The following is an 18,803-nucleotide window of genomic DNA, read 5'->3' as shown; positions in this document are numbered from 1 at the left end:
AGCCCTGGAGCTTCTTCTCACTGTCAGCTAACACCATGAGACACTAAAGGGTCTGACACTGTTTAGGGAGCTGTCATGGTTTGAATATGCTTGGCCCAAGGAGTGGCACTATTTGGAGGTATGGCCTTGTTAGAGAAGGTGTGGCACTGTGGGCGTGGGCTTTAAGATCCTCATTTTAGCTGCCTGGAAGTCAGTATCTGGCTAGCAGCCTTCAGATGAAGATGTAGAATTCTTAGCTCTGTCTGCACTGTCCCTGCCTGGATGCTGCCATGCTCTCACCATGATGACAATGTACTGAACCTATGAGCCAGCCCCTACTAAATGTTGTCCTTTATAAGACTTGCCTTGGTCATGGTGTCTGTTCACAACAGTAAAACCCTAACTAAGACAAGAACTAAATAGTTCTACTTAGACAGGAACAGTGAGGAGAGAACAAAATATCAACAGGAACTAAGGGCCAACTGATGTGACGTTTGGGACTTTGGGACCAATACAACAGTTTATAAAAATGGGTTTCATGGGGCTGGAGAGCAGGCCCCAAGGTTAAGAGCAGTCAGCGCTCTCAGAACAAGACCTAGAGTTCTATTCCCAGCAGTCCATGGTGGCTCACAGCCACCTGAACTCCAATTCCAGGAGACCTGACAACTTCTTTAACCTCTATAGACACCAGGCTTGCAAGAGGCACACGTAGATACGTGCAGGCAAGACGCTCATACAAACAGAACAAAATAAAACTTAGAAAAATAGGTTTCTGACATAATCCAACCAGTCAGCATGTGATTTCTCCCTGAATCTTCCGGGCTCCTTTAGCCATAATTTACAAGGACAAAGTTTACCTTGGGAGTCAGTGCAAACATTTACATATACACCATTCTTCTTCTTTTAATAAACCGAAACAATGGATTCACGAAACAAATTTAACACATATAACACCCAATTATTTTTCATTTCCTGAATGTGGGCATTATGTAATAAATTCCTGTCACAACTTGGACCTAGACTGGACTTGGTGAAACTGCACAAGCATCGAAAACTCCCAGAGCCCAGGGAGCGGGGCAGAGTAGCAGCTCATCAGCCATCTGTCCCATCTGTCAACTGAGGGAAACTGGGAACAAGGAAGGTCACCTCAGTGAGGAGTGCCTGATAAACTTCAGTTTAAGGAGGGTGTGGCTGTCTCAAGGAATGAAGGAGACCTGCCCTCGGCAAGGAACTCAAGGGAAAACTGACCACCAGAAGAGTGACAGAGGCCAACACCTGAAACATGAATGTAAACGTGGACTGCTTTTGGATATGGGAAAGTTCAACAATATTCAAGTTCACGGCGCCGGCTTTAGAGGCAGAAGAGAAAGGCAGGAGACTAAGAAAGAACAGGCACAAGCCCAGCTTTATAAATGATCACGACCCTCGTATAGTATCTGGGTGCCAGGCATGGTACTTTGTGCACACCTTGTAGGTGCTAAAGTTATGTTTTCAGTTTTAATTACTGTGCTTAAAAAGATCTATAAAACAAAAATGCCTCTAATGCCTCTAGTAAGCCCCACTTTCCCAAGGACAGATCATTCCTGGACTGCTGGGGGCTGTTGTTCACATAACAAGCCACGTGTTTTCACTTCTGTAAACAAGGTTGGCTGCTCCAACTGCATAGGATATGCTCGATCATGCGGGGGGCAGGAGGTACATCAGGACGCATGCTCAGCCCCCACCTCTCCCACCCCGTTGGATGAAGCCCGGAAGCACTTAGCTTTGTGGGTTTTGCCTTTATAAGCACCAGACTAATGTGATTGGCAGCCATTCCCTGGGAATCCGAGGTATAAACCTGGGCAGTGTCCATTGCCCTGGTCAGTATTTAATAAAACTTGGTTCAAATCTGGCTTAAAAATTGTGGTAGTGGTCTCATTCTTGCCCAGGGAGATTAACAACCTCTAATCCCACCATTTGATAAGCAGGGGCAGTAGGACACAGATTCTCAGGTGTCCTGAAATACAAAGACCCTGTCTGAATGTATATATAACATTCGGGTGGAGCCCATACGTGTGCGATGACTGCTGGGTCCTCCAGATATGGAACTTCTTAAGTGGTACCTCGTATCTCCTCAATGCCCTGGTCCATGTCACAGAATCCTGAGGAAGCCGATGTCAGGGCTAAGGACCCCAAGACCCAACCTAATTCAAATTCTGGGCAGGGCAGCAATCTGGGAGAAAGGCACAAGGTGGACAGAAAGGCTCTAAGCTGTCATAGCCTCCACCAGTTCCAGCAAGTGTGAATAAATATAGCTTAGTTCAGGGGCTCGAAAGATGGTTCGGCAATTAAGATCAGTGGTTGCTCCTACAAAGGACCTGAGTTCAGTTTCCAATACAGACCTGGCAGCTCACAACCATCTCTAACTCCAGTTCCAGGGCATCTAGTGCCCTCTTTTGGCCTCTGGGGATACCAGGCACAGAGCTGGAGCACTTACATGCAGGAAAAACAGTCAAACACATAAAATAAAATATGAAAATCTTTATAAAAAATAGTTTAGTTCAACATTTTTTTCCCCCAAATCATTATCATTATCTCTAACCATACTGGCTTTTACTTTTAAATCATTCTCTCAGTGCTGAGAAGTGGTGAGTTTGAAGACAGCCTGATCTACGAAGCTAGTTCCAGGACACCTAGGGCTACACAGAGAAACCCAGCCTTGAAAAACAAACAGATGAACAAAGAAAACTTTACTTGGTTAGGAAAAGGCAAAACGCCGAGGACACAGAGCCTGGTTCTCTCCTTAGCTGCAATGCCACGCACACTTGATTTCACACTGCAACCTCTGGGTCAGCTCATAGGGCTCTATGGTATGATTTGCGAGTCTAGACAAAATGTGGGGACACAGGAACGTGTGGCCAATCTTCTATAACTTAGTCTTTGAGCCCTGATTCCCAAAGAGTCTGGGGCAGTGCTTGTATTGCTTTGTTTCCCCATGAGCTCTCAGGGGACCCCACCATGGCATGAACAGCAGAGAACAGCAGAGAACCTGACAGACGGACTGATAACCCAGCAGCTGACGAGCAAGCTGGGAGACCCTCAGGGGCTCACCTTTCACTGCCCACTCCGCTAGGGCCGCTTGTATTTCAGGATCAAGGTTTTCCAGATTTTAGCATATTTACACGAACTTGAACTCATTCATATCTCACCAAAAAAAACCCGACATCCAAAGTGTCCCTAAATCCACACCTGCGTGAGTCAGGGGCTTAAAAAGTTTCAGAATGTGGCACACCTCAGATATCAGGTATCAGATGGGGTACCCAACCATACCTGTGACTCTCACTGAGAAAGGAAGGAAAGCAAGCAGCTCCCGGGACCTATGAGGGGTCTGCTTGACCCTGGAACGCAACTCCCAAAACTTCAGCCCAAGATAGCTTCCCTACCAACTCACACCGGTGAATACTGCAGTCACTGAACATATTTGACAACTTGATTTCAGTTAGTTAAAATTAAATTAAATTGAGTCACGGTTCAAGCATTCAACAGCCTCACATGGCTGGTGGCTACTGAGCCATAGAGAGCAGACCGACAACTAACTAACCACTGCAGTAGCCTGCTCACACCTCCATGCAATGACATAAGGCTTACTACACCCAGATGAATACAGACAGGTAGGAGGTGTCACTCGGGAGAGGGTGATGGGGAAGCGGTCGGCCTTACCTTCTCATCCTGGTGTAGCTTGTTGACATTCTCCAGCTGGAAGCTGTGGCTAGACTGGATCCTGTCAAGTTGCTCTCTCTGCTTCTGCAGCTCGCCCTGGAACTCATTCTTCTTCAGCTCTACAGCACCTCTCTCTGCAGCCGCCCTGCGGACCCGGCCTTCCAGCTCTACAATGCGCGTCTAGAAGGAAGACACGGCCACAGCCATGAAGATCCAAGCCGCCAGCTGAGATGCTGCCACCTCCCTCAACCAAGGTGTCATAGGACCAAAGCTTACGGCCCAGTGGAGAACAGAACAAGGGAAGGGGTGGTGGATGGACGATTACCCGGAGGACACAGGGGCAGGGGGACTTGCTAAAGTGCTTGCGTTGGACACTTGCCAGAGGCAGCCGATGACCTAACCATCAAGGGGAGGGGTGAGCATGTTCTCTGCAGGGTGAGGCTGGGCAGATCAAAGACAACAATCACGACCTAAAGAACGGGAGGCCTCAGAGGAGCCCAATGAGAGACTCATCGTTCCATGTCTTAGATAGGGTTCCCTCCCATTGCTATGATAAACATCACGACCGAAAGCCACCTGGGGAGGGAAGGGTTGATTTGGCTGAACCGTCCTGGTCACAGCCCATCTTTGAGGGAAGCTAAGGCAGGAACTCAGACTGGCAGGGGCCTCGTGACAGGAACTGAAGTTGCTTACTGACTTGTTCCTGCTGGCTTGCTCAGCCGGCTTTCCTTCTGTACAACTGCCCAGGGGTGGCACGAACTGCCTTGTCAATGTCCGCACCGCCCCACACTGGGATAGGCTCACTCACATCAGTCACTAACAAAGGCCCAAGGGCCCGTATTATGGAAGCATTTTCTCGACCATGGTCCCCTCTTCACGGATGACGCTTTAACCAAGCAGCGATAACAAACCCAATCATGGCTTCATTTACCATTGGCCATAATATGTGGGAAACCTAAAATTACTACCCACGTGGCCCTTGGTTTCTCCAGTGGACTGACAGACAGACAGGAATGTGCAGTGTCCAGCCAACGTTCCCGTCTGCCCTAAACGCTCAATGGAAAGCAAAGCACAACTCAGTAGTCACAGAGGAAGCTTGGGGGAGGGGGCTGGTGTGGAGAGCTAAAACACCGCTAGCACACGGTGTTGGAACCCAGGGTACCGGCTGACAATACACAGGGGACCTGTGGCATGGTGCCTCAGCTGGTTTGAACACTCAGTGGTATTTGTATACTCTAAAGACACAACATACCTGGAGCTCCACGCTTCTCGAGCTAGCAATCCAGTAGTTGAAGCCTAGCACAATAACACAGGCCACCAGGGCAGCCAGGATAAGGGGCGGAGACTTCATGCTGCGACGCCCATTCCCCAGTCCCATCATCTTAGAACCAGGGCTGAGAACCTGCCAAATAAAAAACGCATGAGTTTCCACACTAAGCCTAGCATCCCCGAAGCAGACCACATCCATCTTCAGTATCCACAGGAAGGCAACCATGTGAGCGCTCTCTCTCTCTCTGTCTCTCTCTCTCTCTCTCTCTCACACACACACACACACACACACACACACACACACACACGGAACCATTCATGAAGAGGATATACCAGTGCTCAAAGCCAAAGGTCTAGGTGCCTGAATGTTGAGCCAGCACTCCAGGGTGAGGCTTGTAGATTGGCACCACACAGGGACCCAGACACAATAAACTGGAGTTCTCATCATAGAACCATATCTCTTCAACCCAACTTGCTCTCTGTGTAGTGGGCATAGCTTAGCATTCCTATCTCCAGTATAACTTGAGATTGTTCATGCTTGCAAACAGGAATAGCGAACCTTGTTTCCATATCACATGAGACCTTCTGACATTTTTAAGGTTTCCAGAGAGCGCTTTAAGTTGGCCCTAGGAAAGGGAGGCTTTGGCCATCTGCCCTCACAGAATAGCTGCCATCCCAGTACAGCCTTTGGAAGCAGAGCAAGAATGCCTTGCTGGCCATGAGTGGGAGTTGCTCCGTGTACATCACAAGGGAGAGGGACAGGGATGGGAGGCAGATGTCAGTCAGGCGAAGATGGGGTAGGACCCATGAGAGCCTGAAAAAAATCCTAGGAAACCAGGAGTCAAAATAAGCCTCTCTTTAAGCCGATCCCATCCAGAGCTTTGGTTACAGGGACAGAAAGTGACTCATTTCAAGGGACAGGTCGGTGACAAAAACCAAGTCTTCTCTACTGCAGCTGACAGACATCACTAGAGCATGGTTGTGAGTGTGACCTCAGAAAAAGGAACTCCTCAGTGTGGCTCAGAGGGTGACCGCCTGGGAAGGTTTGCACACTGCAAAGCCAGGGATGACCAGCCTGCTGATGGGAGCAAGGACCTCAGGTAGGAAAGCAGCCATGTGGGAGAGCCAATGTGGGCTGGCAAGGCCACATAGCTGGGTGACTGAGGGACAGAAATGGAGAGAAGTGGCCAAGATGGATGAGAGCTGCAGCTTTTCTTTCCCCACTGTAGACTTGACAAAATCTAAACCATCTAAACCTTGCAAACCTCCCTGCCCCAGGCCCTCCTGAGGTAAACGCAATAACCATTCGTGTTAAAAGTCTCTGACTCTGCTGGTGGGAGTGGGAGAATGGGTCCACTGTGTAGACCAGGCTGGCCTCAAGCTCCCAAGCCTCCAGTCCCAGCCTGCACAACTGGATAAAAAGTCTCTACAAAACAGAAAAACCATGAAAAACCACTCTGGATTTTCAGCTACCAACTAACTGTGTTTTAAAACGATAACCAGCTGGTTAAAGCCAATACTTGCTTAAAAGGTAATTTTGCTTCTTTTTAAAAGATAGAGTTGGGCTGGTGAAATGGCTCAGTGGATAAGAGCACCCGACTGTTCTTTCGAAGATCCAGAGTTCAAATCCCAGCAACTACATGGTGGCTTACAACCATCCGTAACGAGATCTGACTCCCTCTTCTGGAGTGTCTGAAGACAGCTACAGTGTACTTACATATAATAAATAAATCTTAAAAAAAAAAAAAAGATAGAGTTGCACTCTGTAGCTCAAGCTGGCTTTGAATCCTCTGTCATCCTCCTGCTGCAGCCTCCTCAGTGCTGAGATTACAGGCATCAGTAGCCACTATGCTATGCTGAAATTTTTTCTCCTTTGTTTTAGAAAATAGAAAGGCTCCTGAGCATGTAGGTCAATGGTAGTCTGGGTTTAGCACAACCAAGGCCCTGCCCTGGGTTAGGGGCTCAGCTCACTGGGTGGTAAACAGACATCTTCCATGGGAACTTTTGTTGTTGTTTTGTTTTGTTTGGTTATTATTGTTGCTTGACAGGGTCTTTCTATGTAGTGCAGGCTGTCCTCGAACTTGATCCATAGACCAGGCTGGCCTCAAACTCAGCAAGATCCGCCTGCTCTTGTCTCCCAAGTAGTAGCCTTAAAGGTGTATGACTCCTGGCCAGGTATAATGAGACAGAGAGAGACAAACAGACAGAGACAGACAAAGAGAGATAGAGAAAGAGGGAGGGAGGAGGACAGTAAATGACCTATCAAATTCATTGGCACTTTATAAAGCTTTTCCTTTTTTAGGCCAAGTGGTAGTGGTATACATCTTTATTCACAGTCCTTGGAAGGCAGAGGCAGGTGGAACTCTGGGAGCTCAAGGCCAGCCTGGTCTACAGAGCAGAGCAAATTCCAGGACATTCAAGTTTACATGGAGAAACCCTGTCTCAAAAATAATTTTTTTCCTTTTGCACAGAATTTTTAATCACGTAGCCAAATACATATGAGCAATCAGATAGGAAGAGTCTGGATAGCCATGCTTGCCCGGCAGTGTTTTGTCTGCTTGCACAAGCTCTGGCCATCTGGGAAGAGGAACCAATTAAGAGCAATGCCTCCTTCAGATTGGCCCGTGCAAGGCTCTGGTACATTTTCTCCATTACTGACTCACTGGTGCTTTATAGATTATATTATTATTTCGCTTACTTGTTTAAGCATATTCCTAAGTGTTTTTTTTAATTTTGATACTATTATAAAAGCTCGTATATTTAAATAGTTTTTCTTGGAAGTTCATTCTTATTTTATGTAAAAACAACTAATTGTACTTTATAAACTGATTTTATATCTTGCAACCTCACTGAATTATTATTTCCACAGATTCTGGGATAGAGTCTTCAGGGTTTTCTGTGTATAATAAAATAATGTCATCCTGGCGGGGGGGAAAAAAAAAGATGGATGTGGGAGCTCAGCCCAGCCCTGTGGGCGGTACCACCATTAGGCAAGTGGTCCTGGCTGGTATCAAAAAGCAAACTGAGCAAGTCATGGAAAGCAAGCCAGTAAGCAGTGTTCCGATACAAGTTCCTGCTCTGGCCTCCTTCAGGGATAGACTGTAACCTGTAAGTCAAATAAAACCTCTCCTTTGCAAGCTGCTCTTGGCTGTGACACACGCAGAAACCCAGCCTAGGGAACAAAGTTACCAAACAGGCCACACCTCTGTCCTACCCACAGGATGGGCTCCACCTAAACCCAGCCAGCAAGCTGGAGAGCTGCTAGTTCAAAAGCCACTGTGATAAGCAACCCTGCACAGCACCCAGGTCTGCGAGGGCTGAGGCCACCGCCTTGCTTTGGAGTTTAAAAACATTGTGCCCGGTCTCAAGCTGCCCGAGTCAGAGATCAGCAAACTGCGGCCCACAGCCCACAGTCGGCCTTTCCTGTAAACACAGTTTTACTGATATGGCTATCTTCCATAACTGCTTTCCAGATATAAGACGGAAGTGAACACTTAAATCAGACACCTTTGAGTAGGACTATCGAGGTGTTTAAACATTAACGATCTTCAAACACAGTCACAAACTTCCTCTAACGGAGGCTTAAGGTCAAGTCCACGAAGTCTGGTTCACTTCCTTAATAAACTCACCAGGAAGTACAGAGGCTACCTCCCTCCCACTTACTTCCTCGTCCCCCAACTGTAAAGACTGTGCTTCCCTGAATTCTGAATGTTTATAGCTTCTACAAAAGGCAAAAAAAAAAAAAAAAAAAAAAAAGATTATGCAACAGGACATGGTGGGCCTCAGCTCTCAGGAGGATGAGGTAGGATTGTGAATTCTAGGCTAGCCTGGGCTACCCAGGAGTCTCTTTCACAAAACAAAACAGCCCCGACCCTGTATCCATAAGAAAGTTCTAGTAAACACAGTACTGACGTTTACTGACACACTAATCCCTTCATGCCAGGAGCCCTGGTGGATCCCCCTTTCTAGGGATAGTTCAATCCCTATCATGAATGGCTTAGTGTCTGCAAACAGCCTATGTTGCTCACAACACCCAGGGTGCTAATGCTGAGTCCTCCAAGGAGCCTGTGCTGCTCATAACACCCACAAGTGCTAATGCTGAGTCCTCCAAGGAGCCTATGCTGCTCATAACACCCACAAGTACTAATGCTGAGACCTCCAAGGAGCCTGTGCTGCTCATAACACCCACAAGTGCTAATGCTGAGTCCTCCAAGGAGCCTATGCTGCTCATAACACCCACAAGTGCTAATGCTGAGTCCTCCAAGGAGCCTATGCTGCTCATAACACCCACAAGTACTAATGCTGAGACCTCCAAGGAGCCTGTGCTGCTCATAACACCCACAAGTGCTAATGCTGAGTCCTCCAAGGAGCCTGTGCTGCTCATAACACCCACAAGTGCTAATGCTGAGTCCTCCAAGGAGCCTATGCTGCTCATAACACCCACAAGTGCTAATGCTGAGTCCTCCAAGGAGCCTGTGCTATTTAGAAAAAGACAAAAAACAAAAACAAAAACCTGTGTGCATGCCTGGTACCCTCAGAGGTCAGAGAGGGCATCAGATCCCCTGGAACTGGAGTTAAGGGTGGTTGTGAGCCAACATGCAGTGCTGAGAACCAAACCCAGGCCCTCTGCAAAAGCAACAAATACTCTTAACCGCTGAGCCATCTCTCCCGACCCAGGTTAACCGTTCTTCAGTGTGGTCACAGCATTAGAATTGCTGAAAATGTAAATTTTCTGACTCAAGGCAAACCCATGAGATTCCAGGACTCTGGCCATGACAAGCAGACATGGAACCCAGAGACGTTAAAGAAGGCTGGAGGCCACACCTGTTCCTGTTAGCTCCCTCTAGACAGGATCAGCGTGGAATCTGGTTAGCCACCAGAGAAAGTGGCCCATTTAGCTTTGGGGGATATTTCTATTTCCCTGCCATTTGGGAATTAAGGTCTGGTTCATTTTCCTAGCTGTTTTGTGGCCGTCTGGCTTTCTTCCCGAGTTACCACCACAGCTCCTCTGAACAGAACAGATCGTCCTCCCAACCCTAGCTACGACTGTCTGTCCTGCGTGTGCAGGCTTTGTGTTCACTACTTGAAGAAGAGACGAAAAACGTGACATGGCTCTGTTTAAAGCAGCTGTGTACTCTAAGGCTCGTCTCTGTCTTGATCAGACTCTGCACATATGCAGGCAAGGCTAATAGGTTCATCAGAATGAATCCTGAGCAGCCCTGTCTCTGCAGGACCTGCAGGAAGGTGGCAGCGGCGGGGCGGGGGTGGGGGGTGGGGGGGTGGGGTGTTGGGGGTGAGGAGGTGAGGGTAGGGAATAACCTAGTAACCTAGTAACCTGTCTGCTGTCTCAACCAGCATCAGGAGGAGGAGACAAGAAACACCAGATCCCCAGTTCTGCTGCTGTCAGGAAAACCAGACAAATCAATTATTTGACTAGTAATAAAATCCTGTCCCTGCAAGAAATCAGCAAGGCAACAATTTTAAAAACTGGTAACAGTCAGTGAGGCATCTTGAAGCCTCTGACTCCCAAGTCAAATTCCTCAGGGACTCCAGCCCTGGCCAGTACTGCATGGACCAGAATCATCTGGCCAAGTTTACCAATTACTAGCAGGAGTCAGTCAGTGTTAACCTAGGGGGGAAATCATCAGTGTATGAACTATAGGGTGAAAAGTTACTGAGTAGCCATAGAGAATGTTTCTGGTTTTGCTGGAAAAAAAAACAAAACAAAAAACAAAACAACAACTTTAAAACATCCAGTGCATGAATATATTTTCCTATATTATAAATGGAAAATGCAAAAAAACAAGGTCACAGATAAGTTATATGATGTAGTATGGTCCCCTGCCCAATTTTTCTAATGTCATTTTCCCTTGATTACATACATGTTTTTAATATAAAAGCAAAATGGTGACAACATATACAACGTAAGAAAGTCTGCAACTCCGGCAGCCTGGAAGCCACATCCCACAGCATCTTACAGCTTCTGTGTTTCCTACGGCCATCGTACTACGTGTGCATCATGAGGTAGAAAAGCTGGTCCCCTTCACACCAAGGCTGCCTCTGCTAGACACTGCCACCCAAAGAACCAGGTAGTTGAGAAAGGTCTCCACCCCAGAGAGACAGAGAAATTGTGCCATCATTGTTCAGTAACTGAGAGGGTCCATTTTTGTTCTGATTTTTCAAGACAGGGTTTCTCTGTATAGCCCTGGCTGTCCTGGAACTCACTTTGTAGACTGGCCTTGTGGGGATCAGATGTAAAAAAAAAAAAAAAAAAAAAAAAAAAAAAGCAGAGGACCAGCTGTCTCGTTTGGGCACCTGCATCCCAGAGGGTATGGGAGATGCTGCACTGAGCCAGGCAAGAAAAACACTGTCATCCAGCCTCAGGGAGCCAGGCCCTTCATGAGCATGATGTTAAATTTACATACAGTGCACGAGAAGCATCCAGACATCATTTGCTTGCCACTAAGTGTATTATAAGGCCATAAAATCCTGACAGTATTAATACAAGTGGAAGCTAAAGTCCGAATGGCCTCTCTCAGAAAATCACTGGTGTGCCTAAGGGGGTGGGAGGTTGGCCAGTATCACTGGTCCCACTATCTGGTTGGCCCACGAACAGTACAGTACACAGGCAGATGTACAGGAAACCTTATGAGGAACAGCAAGCCTGTTCCTGGAAACGTTTGTGGAGGGTCCACATGAAACCTGCACAAGCAACACAAAAAGTAGGATGGGCAAGGCACAAGCCGCCCTAAGCAAAAACCACATGTGATACAAGCAGACCAGACAGGAAATGCGCCCCAAATTAAGAGAAAGATCTGAGGAGGCTGGAGAGATGGTTCAGCCGTTAAGAGCACTGACTGCTCTTCCAGAGGTCCTGAGTTCAATTCCCAGCAACCACATGGTGGCTCACAACCATCTATACTGGAATTAATGCCCTTTTCTGGTACTCATATACATAAAATAAATAAATCTTTAAAAAAATAAAAAAGAAAGAAAGAAGAGAGAGAGAGAGAGAGGGAGAGAGAGGGAGGTCTGAGGCATGTCCTTCCCTTCTCTGACTCCACAGCTAATGTAAAAAGTCCTCAGAATTACCATGCATGTTATCCGAATTGTCTTAGGGTTTCTATTCCTGCACAAACATCATGACCAAGAAGCAAGTTGGGGAGGAAAGGGTTTATTCAGCTTACACTTCCATACTGCTGTTCATCACCAAGGAAGTCAGGACTGGAACTCAAGCAGGTCAGGAATCAGGAGCTGATGCAGAGGCCATGGAGGGATATTCTTTACTGGCTTGTTTCCCCTGGCTTGCTCAGCCTGCTCTCTTATAGAACCCAAGACTACCAGCCCAGAGATGGTCCCACCCACAAGGGGCCTTTCCCCCTTGATCACTAATTGAGAAAATGCCTCACAACTGGATCTTGTGGAGGCATCTCCCCAACTGAAGCTCCTTTCTCTGTGATAACTCCAGCCTGTGTCAAGTTGACACCCAAAACCAGCCCGTACATGCATAGAGGGTACTAACACGCAGAGGGGGACGCAGGCTTTGGGAATGAAAGGAATGACCAAAGAAAGGATGGAAAGAGCAGACTGCAGCTACGCCACTGTGTCTGTGACTGACCAGTCTCTCAGAGGCCAGCACCTCACAAAGCACCACGAGAAGGGATCAGGAAACACCCTAAAACTTCAAGCCCAGTCTCCCCCGAGTGATTCCACCAATAACTTCAAAAACCTGGAAAGCAAAACTGCCTAGGATCCCTTGAGAATGTTCAGAGGTGTGAAACTGTCAGTGGATCTTTAAAGTGTTCAATACCTCTTGCAGTTTCTAAGGTTAAAGCTAAAGCCTGTGTGTGTGTATACACGTACTATGCACGTATGACATGCAAACACGTGATGCCTCCGTGACCCTAGGGCTTTCTGTCTTGCAGTGAACCTGGACATCACTGGTTCAGCTGGCCAGACACTCCGGGGCTTCTGTCCCCTCTCCCCAGCTGGGGTCACAGTTTCACAGGTCAGAGCATCTCACCTGGCTACTTCAGAGTGCAGGGGTGTGAACACCCCGCACCCAGGCCCAGGAGTAAAGTAACAGCAGGTTAGAACCATTCTGCCTGTCTCTATTGTTTTCTTTTCCCAACCTAGAAATGCTTTAAAAATGAAATTATGGGATGGCATTTTTCATGCCAGGTCTTAAACGAACCTTTAAAAAAATTTTTTTTAAAGGAAAAAAAAAAAAATAAAGAAAGAAAGAAAAAGGCAAGCATGAAAAGACCAAAGCCCTGCTCCCTTCCCCTCACCATCCCAGGACTTCCAGGGCTGCTCTCCAGGCCCAGGCTTCCTGCAAGCTCCCTCTCTCTGTCCTCCAACTGCCTCACAGAGGCCAATTCCCAGGTTCCGTCTCTACTACTTCGGGTTCTTTCACAGGACACAGGCAGGCCCTCCCTGCTGGAAGTGGCGGGGAAACACAAAGAGCTCGCTGCTCTTTGTGCCCTAACCCTGAAAGCAAACAAATGGGAATCCTTCCCAACCCCCACCAGTAGCCAGGCTTGTCACCAGTAATTAAAAAGCAGATGGATTTCAAGGTTTAACAGCCAAAAAATAAAAATAATGTCACAGTGTATCATACCCCAACCCTCCACCTCCCCCCCCCCCCCGCCCCAGGATCCCATGGAAACAACATTTCTTTCATTTTTTTTGTACAAAACTCATTCATTTCGATGTGTAAAATTGTACAAATGTGCAAAAAAATGTGCTGAATGTAATAATCGTCCCTTAAGAGACAGAACTGGTGCCTAAAACCCCAACATATTTTCTTAACATTTCCTAAGAATTCCATTTACTGTCCAGTAACACTTTCAGGAGCGTGTGCCTGACGAGGGTCTTCATACTGACTACGGTTTTCTCTTTGCAAAGGAAAAGGACTCTTGCCAGTAGCTGGGACTTGGTTGAATGCTTCTCTAAGATGACTAACGATAGCTGGGACGCCCAGTGACAAGGCTTGTGGCTTCCCAGGCCTCCAGCCCTCACCTTCGGAAATAGTACAACTAAACTGTCCAAGCGACCCAAGCGATGGCCATTCATACACGCTCAGCCATTGCACTGCGCTAAACGGCTCAGCAAACTGGTGTGCACGTCACTCCCGCTCCTGAAGAACGAATGTTCCTAGGTATGTGGAAAAAAAAAAAAAAAGTAAGGCCCTGAGACCCCTAACCAGACAAAGAAAGCCTCAAGCCTTGAAAGTCAAAAAAGAAAAAAAAACGTTATTAGCACACGTTGAGATGATAGCGGGAAACGGCTAGCCCACACACAGACTTTCCCGACCTCACTATTAGTAAATTGCTAGGAAGAACTCCTCAAAACTGGGACTGTTTCCCGATCTTGTTTTACATCCTTAGAGTAACCTTTAACGGTTTTAAATACAGTGCAGAAAAGAGTATCAAAATCCCAGCGACCGCTCCCAGAACAGAGCAAAAGTTGTTGGGGTGTTCCACCCAGGCAAGAAGCATCCTAGAAAGCCGGCTGCAGCTGCCGGTGGCTGGCGACCGACCCTGGACCCGGGAGACTCGGGGGCCACTTTGCAGGGTCTGCGGGGGCGGGACGAGGGCAGGAGGAGGAGAAAAGAAAGGGAGGAGAGGACGAGAGGGAAGACAGTCGGAGGAGAGGGAAAGAGTGAGGACGAGGAAGGGAGAGACGGAGAAGCTGGGGAGGCGAGGGGAGGAGGCGGCGGCCGAGAAGCGAGGAGCGGGAGCAGAGGCGCGGGCGGTGGCCGCGCTGCATCCCACGGGAGAGCTCACCTGCGGGGCAGCGAGGCGCTCCGTCCGCTCGTCCGCGCGGTCTCCGCCGAGGACGCCCCAGGCGAGCGGGCGGGCGGGCACTTCCGGCGGAGCCGCAGCCCTGGCCCCGGCCCCTCGGCGCCGCCCTCCTCCTCCTGCTCTCCGCCCCGCAGTCTTCCCTGCCCGCCACGCTGCCAATGGTGACCCCTGAGGTTGCTTGCGGTGAAGCAGGATTTTGTCTTTCGGGACAGCTCTCACTATAAAACCCAGGCAGGTCTGGAGCTCGCTGTATGGAACAGGCTGGTCTCGAACTCAAGGAGCCTTTCCGACCTCTACCTCCGAGTTCTTAACTCTGACGGTATTTACCAATCATTGGTTATTGCCATGCACGGTCCTAAATTCTGACCCTGAACACTGGTGTCGATCACACGTTTCAAGCCTCCCTCTTTTTTTTTTGTTTTTTGGTTTTTTTTGTTTTTGTTTTGTTTTGTTTTGTTTCTTTCTCACTCCGGCCCAGCTTGCTCAGGCCCTTCTAAGTCTCCCTTTCTTAATGCATGGCTAGGGTTGTAGAAGAATCTCTCTTTCAAGGCGTCCTAATTTTCCTCTCTAGGTAAGGAAACCTGTTCTACCCTGAGCATTTCTTGAATAAACAATAAACACTTGAGCAGTGACTGGAATCATACCTGCAATCCCAACGCTAAAATGAAAAATGTTCTCTCTTTTGTTTTCCGAAGAGACAACTTGTGGTTGTTTGGCTTAGAATGCCCCACCCCCACCCCATTACCTGATACATTTGAATGTCTGCTTCCTGGTTAATGAACTGCTTAAGAAGGACTAGGAGGCGTGGCCTTGTTGGGGTAGGTGTGTGTGTGTGTCACTGGGGCGGGCTTTGAGGTTTTACAAACCCAAGCCAAGCCAGGTCTAGTCTTCCCAGCCCTCTGCCTTGTGGTTGTGGATAAGATGTAAAATCTACAGCTCCAACAAATCCTGCCTACTGACATGGTCCCCACCATGATGGTCATGAACTGACCCTCTGAAACTAAATGAGCCCCCAATTACATTCTTTCTTCTACAAATTGCCTTGGTCATGGTATCTCCTCACAGCAAAAGATCGGTGACAGCCAGGCGTGGTGGTGCACGTCTTTAATCCCAGCACTTGGGAGGCAGAGGCAGGCGGATTTCTGAGTTCGAGGCCAGCCTGGTCTACAGAGTGAGTTCCAGGACAGCCAGGGCTACAGAGAAACCCTGTCTCGAAAAAAGAAAAAAGATCGGTGACTAAGACAAGCTTTTCTAGACTCTCAGAGCAGAGGGAAGTTGTTAAGGACACTCCTACCCAGTGGTTTATAATTAGAAAACACCCAGACCTGCACCGGTGGAGGAAGTGTCTGAAGCCTTGAGGTTATTAAATCAGAATCAGTTTCCCAGAGTGCTCTCCTGAGGGGTTCTTGGCCACTGAAACCATATGGATAAATATCAGTGCTGTTGACTGCATGCCAGAACCAAACTTTAAGACCCTGTTATTGAGCACTGCACAGTATGATTACGGGACATGGAGAAATCGAATGGAAGTCCCCCAACTTGTTTTTGTACTGCTAGAAGGCACAATGAAGGCTGCCGAAGGAGGATTGTCACCTCGGGCTAGGCTGGGGACTCTGTGTGCCATGCCGTCAGTATTTCAGGCAAGACCTCGTACAATAGTGCACAGATTGTTCTGGGTGCCTCCAGCAACTTTCCCACTGGCTAGAAGTTACAAGAAGGAGTCTGATGCTTCATTTTGAAAGCTGCCTTGAGGCAGCTTAAGTCCAGAGACAATTGAACAGAAAATAGATTCCTGCTAAGCTTGCAATGCCATACCTCTGGAAGGTTTATTTATTTTAAAAAGATCTAAGTACACTGTAGCTATCTTCAGACAGCACCAGAAGAGGGCGTCAGAGCTCATTACGAATGTTGTGAGCCACCATGTGGTTTCTGGGAATTGAACTCAGGACCTTTGGAAGAGCAGTCAGTGCTCTTAACCACTAGCTAACTCTCCAGCTCCTCTGAAAGGTTTAAAATGGGGTGAAAGGGACTGTGGAGATAGCTCAGTGGTTAAGAGAGCACTAACTGCTCTTCCAGAGGTCCTGAGTTCAATTCCCAGCAACCACATGGTGGCTCACAACCATCTGTAATGGGATCTGATGCCTGTTCTGGTTGTGTCTGAAGACAGCGACAGTGTACTCATATACATAAAATAAATAAATGAATAAATCTTTAAAATAGGGCTGGTGAGATGGCTCAGCAGTTAAGACTGCCAACTGCTCTTCCAAAGGTCCTGAGTTCAAATCCCAGCAACCACATGGTGGTTTACAACCATCCGTAACAAAATCTGATGCTCTCTTCTGGAGTGTCTGAAGACAGCTACAGTGTACTTACATATAATAAATAAATAAATAAATAAATATTTAAAAAATCTTTAAAATAAAATAAAATAAAATGGGGTGGAAGGGTAGAGATGAATCCCTGTGGGGTTTGTTGAGTAAAAGACACGGGATAGGAAACCAGGATAACCTGTAAGATTGTGCCTTTATTATTATTATTCACAAAGCAGGGTGCCTTGCTTGTTAGTTTGTAAGGTAGTTCTGCACTCAATCAGTGGGCCTGCCACTCAAGGCTGACTTCCAACTGCAAGTCAGCAAAATAAACTGCTTGGATTTCAATAATCTTCATCTCCACACTCTTATTATGAGGTGAGAAGCATTGTTCCTCACACACACACAAAAACATAGCCCTGGTGAGAAAGCTACTGCTATTGTTAAACACATACATTGCACCTATCAAATGGCCTCGTGATGACACCTGCTCACACAGAAGTAGCTGCCATCAGCCACCCCCTTCAGGGGTTACCACCGCAGATGTTTATATTTGCTGAGGATGCTGGCTATACTGGTGCTGTACCACAATGGTCCAAGCATCAGGAAGAAATCACCGTCTAACTGTATCAGCCCAACTGAGGTTCAAGGGATGCTGTGGAGGGGTGGGTGGAAAGACTGTAGGAGCTGGAGGAAGGGGCAGACATAGAACACCATCCTCAGAGCAGAGAGGCCATTACATCTTCACGAGGGCAGCTGTGAGTACTTGACAGCACCAACTGATTAACATTACCTCATGCCTTCCTATATGCCCCTTACTTTGGTTGTAACTCTGCCCAAGCTGAACGTGGTCTCAGAAGATGCTAGAACATATAGGCTGAAGAAAGTCAGCGGAGAGGGGCACTCCACTGTTGTGCAGCTATGGGAATGTCAGAGTCCACACCAGGGTAAGACTTTCAGTGCTGAACTATGTTGGTGGCACCCATCCACCTGTGAGGGAGCTTGCTAACATTGTTTCTCCAAGTAAGACTTTGAAAGAAAACTGACTTTTCCTCCCCCACCAGCCATCAAGCTATTCAACCAAGGGCGTTGGGGAGGAGTATGGCCCAGCCTTCTGACCTTGTAATGGCTGCACATATTCCATATTGGGTCTGCAACATAGTATCGTCTAAGCCTGCTTCCATAGCTCTGCCTTTTGTGGAGAGGAGGGTATTGTCATCATTCGGACTCCTGTGCTTCTGTTAGCCTCCCTGGATACTCCAGAATTACTCCCTACCACTGACTAGTGAAGAGGTCAGCTCAGGGCATTTAGAAAACTCCACCAGTCCCTTCCCCTCCTGGAAGAGAAAGGTCATGGAGCACTTAGGCACCCCTCCCCTCCAGAAGGGAGGGGCTTAATTACATTCCTCAGACCACTGAGGGGGTGGACTAACCATTGGTCACATTCTGCGACCATTGGTCACCTACAGACAAGGGAAGTCCTTGCCACCTCATTCCCTAAAAACCAATCAGTTTAAAAGTTACACTGCTTTCTTACAAAGCAAAAATGGATTAAAATCATTAAAAAAAAAAAAAAGTTACACTGCTCTGCCAACCACATTGTGCCTAGTGGCTGCTGCTCTGAAAACTTTATAAATACTCTCCAAATGTCCTTCACGGGGTTGTTCTCTCTCACCTTCAAGTGTAGGACGACCCCAACACATTGGAACAATAAATTCCTCTTGCTTTTTGCATCAATTCC

At 47.6% G+C, this 18,803-nt stretch overlaps 1 protein-coding gene across 1 annotated transcript in view; it reads right to left on the bottom strand.

Moving 5' to 3' along the window:
• Positions 1-14,861, bottom strand: part of Golm1 (golgi membrane protein 1) — a 43,034-nt gene extending 28,173 nt beyond the window's left edge. The window contains exons 1-3 of the mRNA XM_021179883.3: positions 14,736-14,861; positions 4,931-5,080; positions 3,679-3,858 (exon numbers count right to left, since the gene is read on the bottom strand). Of these exons, the coding sequence (XP_021035542.1) occupies positions 3,679-3,858; positions 4,931-5,059 (309 nt within the window). The 5' untranslated portion in view covers positions 5,060-5,080; positions 14,736-14,861. The remainder of the gene's footprint in view (positions 1-3,678; positions 3,859-4,930; positions 5,081-14,735) is intronic.
• Positions 14,862-18,803: the final 3,942 nt, after the last annotated feature.

The sequence above is a fragment of the Mus caroli genome, unplaced genomic scaffold (genome assembly GCF_978045245.1).
Source record: "Mus caroli unplaced genomic scaffold, Mus_caroli_1 scaffold_15, whole genome shotgun sequence".
In the NCBI taxonomy this organism is placed as follows: domain Eukaryota; kingdom Metazoa; phylum Chordata; class Mammalia; order Rodentia; family Muridae; genus Mus; species Mus caroli.
This window is presented reverse-complemented; position numbering and strand designations above follow the sequence as displayed.